General features: G+C 41.8%; 1 protein-coding gene across 1 annotated transcript in view; it reads left to right on the forward strand.

Annotated features, from left to right (window-relative positions):
• CPA6 (carboxypeptidase A6) overlaps nucleotides 1-14982 on the forward strand; it is a 106569-nt gene that overhangs the window by 65435 nt on the left and 26152 nt on the right. The window contains exons 2-4 of the mRNA XM_018554225.1: nucleotides 5187-5262; nucleotides 12292-12416; nucleotides 13885-13999. Coding sequence (XP_018409727.1) covers nucleotides 5187-5262; nucleotides 12292-12416; nucleotides 13885-13999 — 316 coding nt within the window. The remainder of the gene's footprint in view (nucleotides 1-5186; nucleotides 5263-12291; nucleotides 12417-13884; nucleotides 14000-14982) is intronic.

Genomic DNA, 14982 nt, shown 5'->3' on the forward strand with positions numbered 1-14982 from the left:
GCCGGCCATAGCGGGTATTAGAGGCCGGACCCGGCGTGGCGGTTTTCATAGGCCCCATGGAGCAGGCCGCGCGGGAGCTGTGGGCCGTACCTGAGCGTAGAAAGAAACGGAAAAGATCCGGTTGGCCGTGCTCACTAGGTGTCTGCTGGGTGTCGCGGATCTTCGACATGCATAGATAAGGTCGGTAAAGTCACTGGTACCACTGTATGGGCCGTTAGGGTGCAGAGCTCCTCAAACTCGCGTCTTTACGCCGCCATGTCCAAGCCACGCCCCCGACATCAGATACTTGACAAATGTCATTAAACATTTTCTTTGGTTTTAACATTCGATCCTGGGAAGGGAAGAATTTAATTTGTTTGAGAATAATTTTCAATCCTGCTCCATTGATTTTGTTTATCACTACGGTCGAAAATGATCATCAATTTGAGCCTCATAACTATCAGAAGATCCAATGAATGTCCCAAAAACACATTTTTTAAAACAAAATTCTACTGGTGTATGGCCAGGTCAAGGCATAGTTGTGCTTCTAAGGCTTTAATGACCTCTAGTCATGAAGGGGTTTATTCCACCTTTACCTATAACTCTATCCCATCAGGAATGTTATTATACCCTTATGTTAAATATATGTTGAGTTTTGGCTTAACTGCTTTAAGAACTGCTGGGTAATGCTTAGGTAATAGGCTAACATGGTTGACCCCATCTACATTTTATATATATATATTGTGGCATTGTGAGGCAATACCACGGTGTTAGGTGGCCTCAAAGTCACCCAGACTTCAGTCATTGCAAGAGATCCCATATAACAAGAGCCCAGTCAATTAAACCTTTGAGTTTTATGTATTCTGTAATTGGCAATTTGTGTGTTTTAAATAAGCTTTAAGCACTTGAGTCACCATTTAAAAAGCAATTTGCATGCGTAAGTGTTTTAATTGCATGGTAAAAAAATATAATGAAAGTAATGGATGGCAGAGGGGATTTACAGTATTACAACCGCTGTATAGGACAACATTGTCATAAGAGACATGTAAGGAACAGAATGGCGAACCAGCAAAGTAATGGTTGCATATACAGACTTCTTACCAGTAACCTTTTACAGTAATTGTTGTACTTCTACAGTCGGCGATATTATGCCAGTGCAGAGCACATTATATATATCATTACAACAGGAAAATTCACTTACCTTATATTAGATAGATAGATAGATAGCATTGGTTGGGGTCCTGAATTCATTTATTTTCAAGGTATGCTTTCTGCATGGAGTTTGTTTGTTCTCCCTGTGTATGCACTAGATTCCTCCTGGTGTCTCAGCAATCAATATGTAATTGACTGGGACTTCTTCTGAGACTCGAAACTCCTTCCTGCTGTTTAAAATGCCAGTGCTTTATACTTCTGGAAAATAAAATTAATGAATAACCACAGTATAGACAGATTTATTATAGATAGATTAGCCCATCAAGAGATGGGCACAGGCTTGTAAAACTTTTTTTCTTTGAGAACATTTTTTAAAATATTTAAGAATTTAAGTAAGCGTTTTTAGTAGGTAATGGTTAAAACCCCTGTCTTTTTTTTGTTTTTGCCGTCTATGTATCATTGGGGAGATTTACCTTTACTTTCTGTTAGGGATGCACCGATACTTTTCGAGTACCAATGTCGATACTTGGCGTTTTCATGAGAACTAATAGGGTTGCAGCTGGGACCTGGCTCTGGCACTCCACCACTGTCCTGAAATCATTAGTCTGTATTGTTTTAGAAAAACTGTCACATGACAATAAACAAAAATGTATCAGTACTCGTACTTGTAAGTACTTGGGCAAGTCGCAAAACTGGTATCTGTGCATCCCTTTATTTATATTTATAAAAACAAAATCATACATTAAAACAGGGATGTACAAATCCCAGGAGCTCCGTGTGCTCCTTACAAATGACGGCTGCCTCCTAACTTTTTAATTTTTCTCTAGTCTTGTCTTGGAGTTCAAAAAGTGTCGGTACTTGTACTTGTACAGAGTACTGTACTTGGTATCGGTGCATCCCTACTTTCTGTGCCAGAGATGCGACAGGGAGTGAAGGGCAATTTCTGCAAAGCAAGGGAAATCAGTTAAACAGTTTGGATTTCTTGTCATTTTCAATCCCGGTGGCAATGGTCACCAGGATAAACACAGAGAGCATATCACCCCAGCTATGACAAAAACAGCGATAAAAAAACAGGGGGTCCAACCCTTCCCTACTCTGATTATTATTATTGTTATTATTACTATCATCATTATAAAGTTTTGTACTTGAATTTGGAGACTCCAGACATCAAAAACAAGATCAAAGTAATGATTGGCTTTGATTCCTTTCTATGTTACATGAATTATAATAATACTCCTAAATGTCAATATGATGAATGATGTATTTCCTGTCAGTCATGTTGCCAGCTATGTATCACTGCCGGTACCTTTACATTATCACACATCGCAATGCATCGCACGCTAGGTGCACTGACATTCATTTTGTTTGCACTATTTTTTCACCCCATAGCACCACATTGCCAGTAGGTGCGCTGGAGTGCAATTCAGAATGGATGTCAATGCAATGCACCAGCACACCTAGCGTGCAGTGAATTGCATTGTACCATAGTGTGTCCTAGCATGTTGCCATTCATTCTGTATGCACTACTTTTTTTTTTTTTTACCCCTCAGCACCTCAATGCAAATTCACTAAAGTGCATAGTGTGCACTAAAGCAGGGGTACTGTGCCTTTAGCACAACGCTATATTGTGAACCGGCCTAAATTAGGAAAAGAAAATAAACAGAATAGATTGAAGACTACTACAGCCAAATGAGTAGAAGAGAGATCAGCCAATAGTGTGTGATCAGCAGATATATTCTCTTTTACATAGGTTGTCAGTTTTTATTCCTATTCATCTGTTTTACAGTAATCCATCCACATTATCAGTACATTACATTACATTACATTACCTCAGTACATTGCTGATTAACAGGAAAAAATTAAAAAAATTCTACACACCTGAGTGCTCCATATTCATGTTGGAATTATACCATTAGGTGCATATCGAAAAGTGACTTTTGAAAACTGCCTTTCACTGACATGATCAGAATGAATTGTTCAAGGCAGGATGAAGCAGCTATTAGAAGTTACAAAATGTCATTGTATTTGTATCAATTGATTTCCAATCATTTAAAATCATCTAATATTTGATGTTGCTATTAGATTTCCCGATTCCTTTCTTGCTTACAGTATATATGATAACCATCTGGTGGGGCCTTGTGCATGTTGGCAGGCACTCAGAGGAATGGCTTGCTGAAGCCAGCAGGTGGAGGACACAGAAGGGCAGTGAAGAAAGCAAATGTCATTCCAGTGATGAAAATGTATTAAAATTGTACCAGTCTTGTATAGTTATTAATATTGTTGTTCTAACAATGTCTAGTGGCTATTCAAGAGACAGCACCATGCTTTTTAGATTTTTCTTTCTAGTAAAGTTTATGCCTGCGTTCCTGACTTTGATCAACTTTACAATATAATCACCATTTGCCCAATTCTTTATTCCATTTTCATTTGGAGACAAACACTGCCCTTGCCTTTAATTAAATAATGTTTACTTAAACTAATGTTCTGTAATATACTAATGTAAATATGTTGTATTGCCTTTAAATAAGGCAATGTTCTTGCGCTTAAGTAAATATTTTAAGATTAGTAAGGATTATTAAAAAAAAGTCCACTCTGATAAATATTCCATATTATTATTAGCTCACCCATTAAGAAAATCTGGTTTTATTTAATAACACAAATGTAAAATACAATGACTGTGCATTTAATGCGCAGCCCATTACAATCAGTTGGTTTCCGGTTAAATTAGTGAAGTAATCAATTCTGTTTTTTTTGTGGTCTGTTTCATCCCGCATATAGTCATCCTACTTTAAACTACCTTGTTAAGTAAACCTGTACCTAATTTAGGTTAACATATAACATATCCCTAGCAAGAGCTGCATAAGACAATTCATAAAGTCTTGCATCTAGAACTGTTTTGTCTAATTTGTTCCGTCTTGGTGGCTTTGAATAAGCCTTGTCAGTACGGGGTGGGCCAGTCCGCTTCTTTCTTTCCAGGCCCCCTCCCAAGTGGCAGAACTCCAGGGTCTGGTTGCATATGCGACCGCTAGGACCCTGGTAGTTCGGCCAGTGCCTTCAGAGTGAGATTTAAGGTACTGCTACTTCAGACTGCTACTCTCCTGAGATTTGGAATAAGATTTGCTGATGTTATGTGTGCATAACACACATGTGTATGATGTGCTTCAGACTGTTGTTCTTGCTGGAGGCGCTGACATGAGAAAGCAAAAGCCTGGCCTCTACCAAGATGGCTGTTCCCCCACAACATTAATGTACAGAGCAAGGCCTAGTAAGTAAGTAATAGGGAAAGATCAGCTACAAGGAGACCACAAGCAATATCGGTCACTGGTCCTTTACCCTATTCCAGCCTTTTTGGGCACAGTTTCCACAGTTCAATTCCCCTTTAAACCTGAAGTGCAATCTGCTTATATTTTGCTTTCTCTGGTAACTCTTTCCCACATCCATGAACATGCAAATACAATTTTTAAATAAACCCTTTATGTTTTGACATGTCTTATTCTGTAGCATACCTTATTTTAGGCCAGGTGATGTCATCACTAGGTCTCTGTTCCACTTTTTGCAGTGTAGGCAAATTGTGGCTGGTAGCAGGAGCCAGCATTGTTCAATACATAGCTTCCTGAAAATGTCACAGCACCCTACCTCAGCCCTGATGCAAGTGGTTATGCAAATATCAAAATGCCTTCATGGGTAAATGCCAGTCTGGAAAAGTGGGCATTCCTAGGTAGGCTGCATTTGCATGTAGTTTGCCCTAGGTAATGACCCAAATGTGATACTGAGCCTCCACTATTGGAAGAACCGAAATCCAATTACTGAAAGGGGTGGCCAGAGACATGCATGTCCATCAACCAAGAAGTCAGGTGGGCTCTATCAGAAATGCTGCAGCTTTTAATAAGAAGAATCAAAGTAATGATTTGCTCTGCTGCCTTCCTACATTATATAAGCGATGATACCTGTCACTCAAGGATCTAGAGAAGCAATGAGACTATATTACTGTGATGTATAATTCAAATGTTTACTTATAGCCAAATGTTGATTCCTCTTGCTAAATTTTTTTACAGCGACAAAGTAATACGAGTTGTTCCCAAGAATGATGACGAGGCTGATGAATTGAAGCATATGTACCAACAGCTTCAAGTAAGTCATTCAGCTTCTTTTTATTCTTGTGAATAAAAGTGATGAAGAAATCAGCCCACCCAAAACTGGTTTTGCATTAAATTTGTCAAACAATAATCTGTACTGTTACTGAATTTCTTGTTCTTCTGTATTAGAATGTCTTCCATACTGTGCTTATATTAATAGCAAAGTGTGCCTATTCCACTTCCTGGACTCTCAGCTAGGCAGGAATGAGGTATTCAGTTGCCTGCAGCCTCCTGGGTTACCCACATTACCTAGGAGCCCTCGGGGTACTATACTTCACATGCACCGTGACACATTATTAGGGGGTTGTTTGGAAGAACCCTAAAGATAGAGCTGGCTCCTTTTGATGTCAAAGACAAATATGTTGGTGTGGGTCCAGGTGCAATGGAGTGTTGTATCTCTACTGTACACCTCTGGATTTATAGGCAAGTATGTTATTTGTAAATTACCCAGCGAAAAAGGTGGGGGGGGGGGTTGGGGGTTAGAGGGAGTGAAGTTCCACTTTAATTCGGGGGTGCAAAGGATTACTTTTAAACCTAGAATGCTGTGTTCATTTTTAGTACAAAAAGTATTTCCATACACTGCCTGCGGCCATACATTTCTTACATCTGGCTGTGACCTTTACTGCTCTTTGTCCCTTTTCTTTGTACTGAGAGAAGAATTAGGTTACATACAGTATTTGATATATTGGGTTATTTGAAGTTGATCTATTACTGTGCTGTTTAAGACAGACTGTACTCACAAATGGGTGGTAGTATTTCTCTAAACCTGAAATATTTCTGTATTCTAATCAACTGTTAATATACAATGCCTGGCCAAAAGAAGTTACACGCTCTAATATTTCGTTGGATCACAATGCACGCATTCGCAGTAGCATCATTTCGATAAGCTTGCGCAATGTCGCAATACTTATTTTCATCCAGAGTTGCATTCATTTTTCACCAAGATCTCGTGGTGATGATAGGACAATCGGAGCACTGTATAAAGTCTTCTCCAGCACATCCCAAAGATTCTCAAATGGGTTAAGGTCTGGACTTGTGGTGGCCAATCCATGTGTGGCATTGATGTCTCATGCTTCCTGAACCACTCTTTCACAACCTGAGCTCGATGAATCCTGGCATTGTCATCTTGGAATATGCCTATTGTGCAATCAGGGAAGAAAAAAATACATTGATGGAAAAACCTGGTCATTCAGTATATTCAGGTAGGCAACTGACCTCATTTTTTGGGCACATGACGTTGCTGAACCTAGAACTGACCAACCGAAGCAACCCCAGATCATAAAAGTAAATCCAGGTGGTGCCCTTTTTTTCATGGCCAGGTAGTGTATTTGACATTTTCTGGACCCCTGTCATGCACCACCACCATTCTGTTGAATTTTCTTAACATAGAAATAGTTCTTCATGACTGGCTTTCTATCTAATATAAAGTGAAGGACAGCTAAGAAACTTATTTAAACAGCAAAATGTAGCAACCCATATGTTGCTACGGAATTTGATTGGTGTTGGATTTCACACATAATCACTGGTATCATGTGTTTGGAATGTGTTATTAAAGTGGACCTAGCATCACCTAGCATCAGATATGTTACTTAAATGGGGCCATACTTCTACACTAGAGATCCTAAGATATCCCCATTCAAGTCTACGGGGAGTCACTCCGCAAGCGGTGCTAGCACCAGAGAAGATTTCGGCCCTGAGGAAGTGAACCTAGAAGGGGGCAGGAGATGTCAGAGGTAAGTACCTAGTGTGTTGGGGTCTATTTTAGTTTATGGGGTACAAAGACAGCATCACCTTAGTTCAGGTAAAATCCATGGGCAGCATTTACCTCCTGAAGTGACTTGCTACAACGTTACAGTGTTATAGTCTGATCACTGAGGAAAAGGAGACTACGAAAAAGCCTCATACTGCCTGCAGTAGATTGATGGCATCATCATTGCCTAGGCAAAGTTATTTGACTGTAGCTCAAGGACTGCTTTTTAATTATAAAAGTACATGTTTTAAAAACAATTGATCTGTTTTTGTGTACTGTGAGACAGGGGGGGACTGACAACACACGATTATGGGGCAAAATATGATTATGGGGCCCCCTTGTGCTCTGCCCATATACAAGCCCCACCCACCCACATGCTCCACCCACATATAAATTGCTGTGTTACAGAATTAGTTCTCCACAATATTTTTAAAATAACAGGTCTATTCACTGAAAGTTAAACTTAATTGCTGGGGAATTGGTAGGAGAATTAAAAATCTAGACCAATATAGGGGATTTGGAAAGTGAGCTATTTTGACCTAGATTCTGCAGTTCTGCCAATTATCCTGGGTACATTTCCAGAGAACTAGTAGGAGAATTGACAGGGGAACTGAATGATCTAGACCTTAGACCAGAACCAATGCACTGCAGGTCACAAACCAGAACCATTAAATGGGCACTATGGGGGGGGGGGCAGCAGGGCCAGCGCAAGGATTTTTGCCCTACATATAAATGACAAGTCAGCATATCTGCATTAAAGTCACACTAAACTCGGGAGATAAACCTTACAAATACATTCAAGTACCTTAACTATTGACCAAACTGTATCCTATTTGTGTATCACTCGGCTATAGATCCTCCAATCATCTCTGAATTGTCCTTCCTTCTGGAGGGTGGCTACTTTTGTTCCCCATGGTGTCTGTGTGTTTTTAAGCAGCCACCCCTCCAAACTCGCTCCCGGGATGGACTACAATCTCCATACAAATTAATAAACTGAATGTGAGATTGTAGTCCATCACAGGAGTGAGCTTGGAGCGGGGGGCCAGATCTCACTGGCCCCCCAAACCCCCCCCCCCCACAGTTACACACTATTATATTTATACAATCATATAGCTCAGACATATACCGTAGTGCTGTACAGAGAACACTGAGCTAGTCACATCAGTCTCTGTACAGAGAAGCTTACACTCTAATGCAGAATACCATCAGCTATATTGGTCTACAAATCCTACCAATACATTATACAGCAATGCAGAATAATAGTATATGAATTTGGTACATACTCTGTGCTGGTGCTCTGCTCCAAGGTGCCAGCCAGATGTCTCGGGCAGAGGGTCTCAGGAGGGGTGCGGAGGGTCCCACCAGGGCTGCTTGGGCGGCAGGGTCAGAACATGGCTGTCCAGAGGGTGCGGGCGGCTGGATCTCTCCATGGTTGTTGATGGTCTCAGCAGGGGAAGATGTGCAGGCCACAGAAGCTCTGTAAGCGGGCGCCATGTGGTTCCCCAGAAGGCTGCTGCACAGTACCTAATGCAGCGGAATCAATTTTAGATATTACATTTCTGAAATGCAGAGGTCAGTGGCATGATGCAGAGTGCAGAGGTCAGCGGCATGATGCAGAGTGCAGAGGTCAGCGGCGTGATGCAGAGTGCAGAGATCAGCGGTGTGATGCAGAGTGCAGAGGTAAGTTGTAACACAGAGTGCAGAGGTCAGTGGTGTGACCAGGGCTGTGAGGGTCTCACCAAGGCTGTGTGGTCCTCACCATGGCTGCGTGCTTGTCTCACCAGGGCTGCGTGCTTGTCTCACCGTGGCTGCATTCTTGTCTCACCAGGGCTGCGTTTGGATCTCAGCATGGCTGCGTGCTTGTCTCACCAGGGTTGCGTGCTTGTCTCGCCAGGGCTGCGTGATTGGTCTCGCCAGGGCTGCGTGCTGGTCTCACCAGGGCTGTGTGGGCGGCAGGGTCAGAACATGGCTGTGCGGAGGGTACGTAGGGCTGGGTCTCACCGTTGCTGTGCAGGCGGTGGGAAGGAGGAGGAGCTGTGTGGTATAGGTGCATCCTTTTTTACTGCAATGTAGAATGGCATAGGCTAGAGAGGACTACACATCCCAGCAATACTTTAAACAGCAATAGCATTACTGTATAAATTACTGCTGTTATTTGTAGTCCTCTATAAAGGGTGCCATTCTGCATTGCTGCCCTGCAGAATGACACATGCTATAGAGGACTACAAATACCACCAAAACTTTAAACTGCAATAGCATTACTGTGTAAAGTACTGCCGGTATTTGTAGTCCTCTATAGAGTGTGCCATTCTGCATTGCAGCCATGCAGAATGGCACATTCTATAGAGGACTACAAATACCACCAATACTTTAAACAGCAATAGCATTACTGTATAAATTACTGCTGGTATTTGTAGTCCTCTATAGAGGGTGCCATTCTGCATTGCTGCAATGCAGAATGGCACAGGCTATAGAAGACTACAAATACCACCAATACTTTACCATCACTGTATAAAGTACTTCTGGTATTTGTAGTCCTTTATAGAGGGTGCCACTCTGCATTGCTGCAATGCAGAATGGCACCTGCTATAGAGGACTACAAATACCAGCAGTATTTTATACAGAGGCCCCAGGCTGCCGAATCACGTACCTGGCTGCCTGCAGCTCCTCGGGCTCCCTTCTCAGCATCCGACACCCTTCTCAGCACTCCGCACCTCCCTCTCCATAGCCTTCCTCTCCACGGCCCGGATCTTCTCTGTGTCCCGTCCCGCGGCTCTCGCCATCAGTCTGCCCACTGCGCCTCGGCCCGGAATGCTGGAAAGACTGCCGATCCCAGCAGGCCGCGCGCGGGTCAAAAAACAGGCAATTTGTAATGGGGGAGCAGGGGGCTACGGGCCCCATACTGGCCACGGGCCCTCGGGCAGTGCCCGACTGCCCAAATGGTCAGTCCGCCCCTGCTGTGAGATGTCAGGAGTTGATTCATGTTGGTTTGTTAAACATGCACTTACTTTTTAACACTAAACTGGCCTATAAACTAATCCTTAAACACTAAATTAACCCCTTGCGCTGTGCTCCTGCACCAGACACAGTGAACAAAATCCTCATAGTCCAGAACCTAAACATAGCAGCTCCAAGATTCTGGTGCTCACAGCTATTGATCTATACATACTGTAAGAAGGACACTCGACTGTAGCCAGGAAATGCAAGTAAAATGCAGTTTATTAAGGGCAAACACAAAAAGTCTCTTTCCATCAACAAGGTAGACCTCCCTGTTACATAAGACAGCTTCCAGCAGCAACATGAATGATAGTCTCCTGCTCACACAATGGCCAACATTTCATGCACTTCTCATTATAATCAGCTTTATTCAGCATATACAGTCCTTAGTATTGCTCAGTAGCTTTCCTCAGCTCCAAGCCTCTCAGCACACCTTGTTGTTATACACACACTGCTCTCCAGTAGTGTGTCCAACAGCCTCCCCTGGCTGTTCCACGTGCGTCCAGCGGGCACCTGAGTCTGCCTGTGTCCGTGTGCCTCCTGCACACACACAACTCCAACACAACTCCCTTGAGCTCTGGTCCAGACTCCTAATAAGGCTGCTCTCAGCCATCTGATATAGCTTTACTGGTCATTGGCAACAACTGGCCCCAGGAATAGAGATTCCAACCCACTATAGTCCGGAAAACCTGGAAGGAACTTAAAAGTCAGTTTCTTCCCTGGAAAAGCTTTAACATCCTAGAACCTCTTAGCCCCTCTAACTGAGTGTTACTGGGGACAATGTTGCCAAATTACATTGTGGCATTGCCACACCCTTCTACTATACCATGAACATATCTGGCAAAACGTGACAACGTTACCTATGTGGCTTGACCTGAAGCAATTGCATAGTGTGCTATAGCTGTATTTACATTCTTGGTAAAAAAAAAAGTTCTGTTTTAGTATTATTATGCCTCACCTTTTATAAAGTCACACTTAAATACAGCGGAAACAGCAATGATAAAGTGCTCAGCATGAGGCCTGCAGCACCACTGTGATTATCACACAGCATGACTAATGATCAAACCTGGATTATTAGAACAATGATCACCTCTGACTATACTAGCATAAGCAATGCGATTTGTTTCACAGTTTAAAGCATGTACTAATTGTACTGGGCATAACGATATCAAACAGTGAAGGGAAAAGGTATAATTAGAGCATCCTTGTAAAGGTTCATGTACTAAGCAGCTGCATTCATTAATTACAACAATGGACTTGTCTTCAACTGGAAATGAATGAAAAGTGTTGAAGAAAAACCTTTAGCACTTGATTCTGAAGTAACAGCATGTTTCCAGAATGTTCTCATTATAACTGCATAATTTTACATCTTTACTTGTGTTGTTAGGGTCAGAACTTGGGTCTGTGTTAGCGGGATACTCTCACTGTCACCTCGGAGCTTGAAAGGCCTGTTCCTGCTTAGTGGTGTTGGAGAAAAGGGGTTTACAAAGGTCACAAACAAAATGAGGCACTGAGGGGGCAAAACACACTGCAACCACTAACCATGCCATTTATTTCTCAACCATCTATACAGTATATGTATATATTGTGAGAGATCAAAATGGCAGAACCAGGCAGAATGCAAGCCCACAAGCAGATTGCTTTAAGGATTTCCTTCCCACGGTGGAAATGACACAACTCCAGAGTTTTGGCATGGACACATACACAGAGTCCCAGAATTACTCTTCCTGCAAGGGGTCCACATTCTCCTTTTATGTATCAGATGTAAAGGTGGACAGGGAACCCACCTACAGAACAGAACCTAACCTACTTTCCTGAACAGACCCTAATAAGGCAAGACTCAAAACCCAGGTAGGTGCCTACAGAGTTTTTACCTAATAAAAACAAAATCATCAGGCAACACATTCCAGCCTTCTCCCTGGTTGTTGTCACAAGATCCATGTAGGATGTGCCCTCTTCCTTTGGAAAATTAATTGAGCTACTCCAGCTAAATACTTGGATGAGTACTCACACTGCCAAGAAGAATAAACCAAATTGTAATGGGGGTGCAATTAAGGTCTCATGGTTGGTGAGCCAACCATCTCTGGCCTTCTCTACATACATAATCTTCATTTGCCTTTGTAGTGTAATGTGTAACTGCATTGTGACTTAGAATTGGTATTACTCCTGAGGCCAAGTACAAAAAGGTGTTGAATAACACCCATAGCAAAAAATGTCAATCAATATCAGTCCTTCTCCATTACGTGCATGGTTTACAGGTTAGTTCCTACACTGTAGGTGGATCTTTGGCAACCCAGCAGCATCAGTAACATCTGGAAAGACATAATAACCGATGTCCACGCTTCCAACATGAGCTCTGAGGCCCTGCTTACCTACTTACGACAAGCCAACATGGAATACAAGTAAGGATTTTGCAGAAGTGTCAAGATTTCACCTCCTCTGATCCACTCCAGATTGATATGGCAGATACACCAATCTCCAATGATGTGCATACAGTCAATGCCAAATGTTATGTTTCCATAGTAATTTTGGGTTACACAGACCTTTTTTAGTTACATATTTGAAACTTAAAGTGGACCTTTTACCTTTATCTTTGAAACAACAACAAACACACATTTAGCAATGTTTAGTAATGACAATCTACAAACACAATCTACAAATTGCAGGATTTTTATTCTTTGCATACCTTATTTCTCTTTTCTTCCCCAGTTTTCTGACAGTGGCCATGTTTACTAAGGGCAGGTTATTAGATCTTTATTTACTCCCTGAAAATCGGCACATGTGGCTAGACATGTGACCATGCACATCATCTCAGGGGAGCAAAACGCCTTTCACTGAGATGAGATTTCCCAGCAATGCTATGCTGATGTAACCTTCCCAAGATGCAATGCTTTGGCAAACAAGTAATTTTTCCCTTTCTAAGCTGGGAGTGAATGTTCTGCAAGTGTAAATATTCAAAAATCACAGAATTTTACAGCTGGCATGTCTATGTTATTATTAATCATCATACATAGAGGGATGCAATTTTCCATACTTTTTTCTTTATACAGTAAAAAAGAAAAACCCCAGTGGTGATTAGATAAAACCAAAAGAAAGCTCTATCTGTCCCCAAAAAATGATATTGAATTAATTTTGGTATAGCATTGCATGACTGAATAAATGTCATTCAAAGTACCTCAGCGCTGAATACTGAAAAATGGCCTGGCCAGGAAGTGAGTTTAACCCCCCGGTCTTCAAGTCGTTCAAGTGTATTTCCACTTTTGCTGCCAAATTGGGATAATACCTATTTTATATTTGTTACATGTTCCCATTAACATAGCATAAGCTGAAAAAAATTGAAAACATGCTTCTTGCAGTTTAAATTGCTTTTACTTGGGTTCCTGAGGGTTAACATTTCTACTTGCTTCTTTTTCTTTTATAATGTTAGGAGGGGCTGTGATAGGTGAGGAGCTTCTCTATTGTTTGATAATTAAGTTAATGAGAGAAACACAATCCTAAAATGTTAGTCCTAAGTCTTTCTTTAAGGACAGATTACTGAAGGTGCTGAGAAAAATCTGGAATCAGCCATGTTGCCTGCTGCAACAAAATATATAAAAGGTAAGAAATATTTGTTTTAATTATTTTAGGTATGCTGTGTGAATAGATAAATATAACATATAGAGGGGCTTTCTCAAATTTGACTGCAAAAGTAGAAATACACTTTTATTTACAACCCCCTCATCCCCCAGCAGCCTACACCTACCTTTCTATCACTCCCTAAATGGGCAAAATACAGGTTTGCTTCATTTAAGTAGTTCTATGAACATATGTTATGTAGAAGTATACAGCCTTTACCCCATCTCGGTGATGTTCAGTGTTTTTCTTCTTTAGGATTCTTGTAAGTAACTTGCAGCAGGTAATTGAAAAGCAGAGTCCTTCTAGAGCAAAGAGGAAGCGAAGGTCCATATTAAAGTATGACTATGAAGACTATCATACACTGGAAGAGGTAAGCATTGCTGTCTTGTTTTGGTGAACTAGACATGCATTTTCATTTTTTGAAAATCTATCATGAATTATAAAATAAACCTATCATTATAAAAATATATGGGTTGACACTGGTGACCTCTCTCTGAAATTGATCGTTGTCTGCTGATCCTCTGACATCTATACTCTACTGACCTGTAAGAAGTATAGCGGTAGTGAGGTTTGGTTTGACTAGCTGCATACTTGTTCCTGGTAACTGACTGAAAATACTGAAACTGGAAGATTAGCATGACAGCCGTGACTAGCAGTTTCAGACAGAGGCTTGTAGCCTATGTATTTTTCTCATGACAGAGGCTTTAACGCATAATCAATACCTTACAGAGAGATAGTGCTTAGTGTCAAAATATGTAGGCAAAAAATGTCCTCTCCCCTTCCTGAACTGTCACAGTCAGCGGACCGGGGAATTAGAGAAGATAGGCTTCGGGGGTTATTGGTGCGGGGAGCCGATAGAAGGCACAGACTGGAGGGATATTATGGATGTAGGTCACAGGGGACTAGAAGCTAAGGGTCTGTGATTTATCGGGGACGGAATAGAGGCACAGAGTCTAAGAGGGGCCGGGTCCTCTACAGAGCCTCCAATGGTGAGGATGAATGTGCGGTCGGGCACCTTCCTGGTTGTGCACCTGCACAGACTTAGATGGCTAGTGGCAGCAACGGGGGACTGGATACAGAGACAGGTAGGGAACAAACCTAAAACCAAGAGGAGTAGGATAGTAACAGTTAGGGTTGCCACCTGTCCAGGATTCACCCGGACAGTTCGGGTTTTGAATGCTGTGTCCAGGTTTTATGGCAGCAGAAACCCGGACACAAGATGTCAGGCAGACATATGCAACCAAAATTAAGATAGGGGCTACTGGCCCCCCACTAAAATAGTCTCAATTGTGATAGTTACATATGAATGGGTGGCGCTATTACATATGAATAAGCCACCACTCACTCTCCCAA

Source organism: Nanorana parkeri, unplaced genomic scaffold (assembly GCF_000935625.1).
Source record: "Nanorana parkeri isolate BGI_ZX_2015 unplaced genomic scaffold, ASM93562v1 scaffold147, whole genome shotgun sequence".
NCBI classification, from domain to species: domain Eukaryota; kingdom Metazoa; phylum Chordata; class Amphibia; order Anura; family Dicroglossidae; genus Nanorana; species Nanorana parkeri.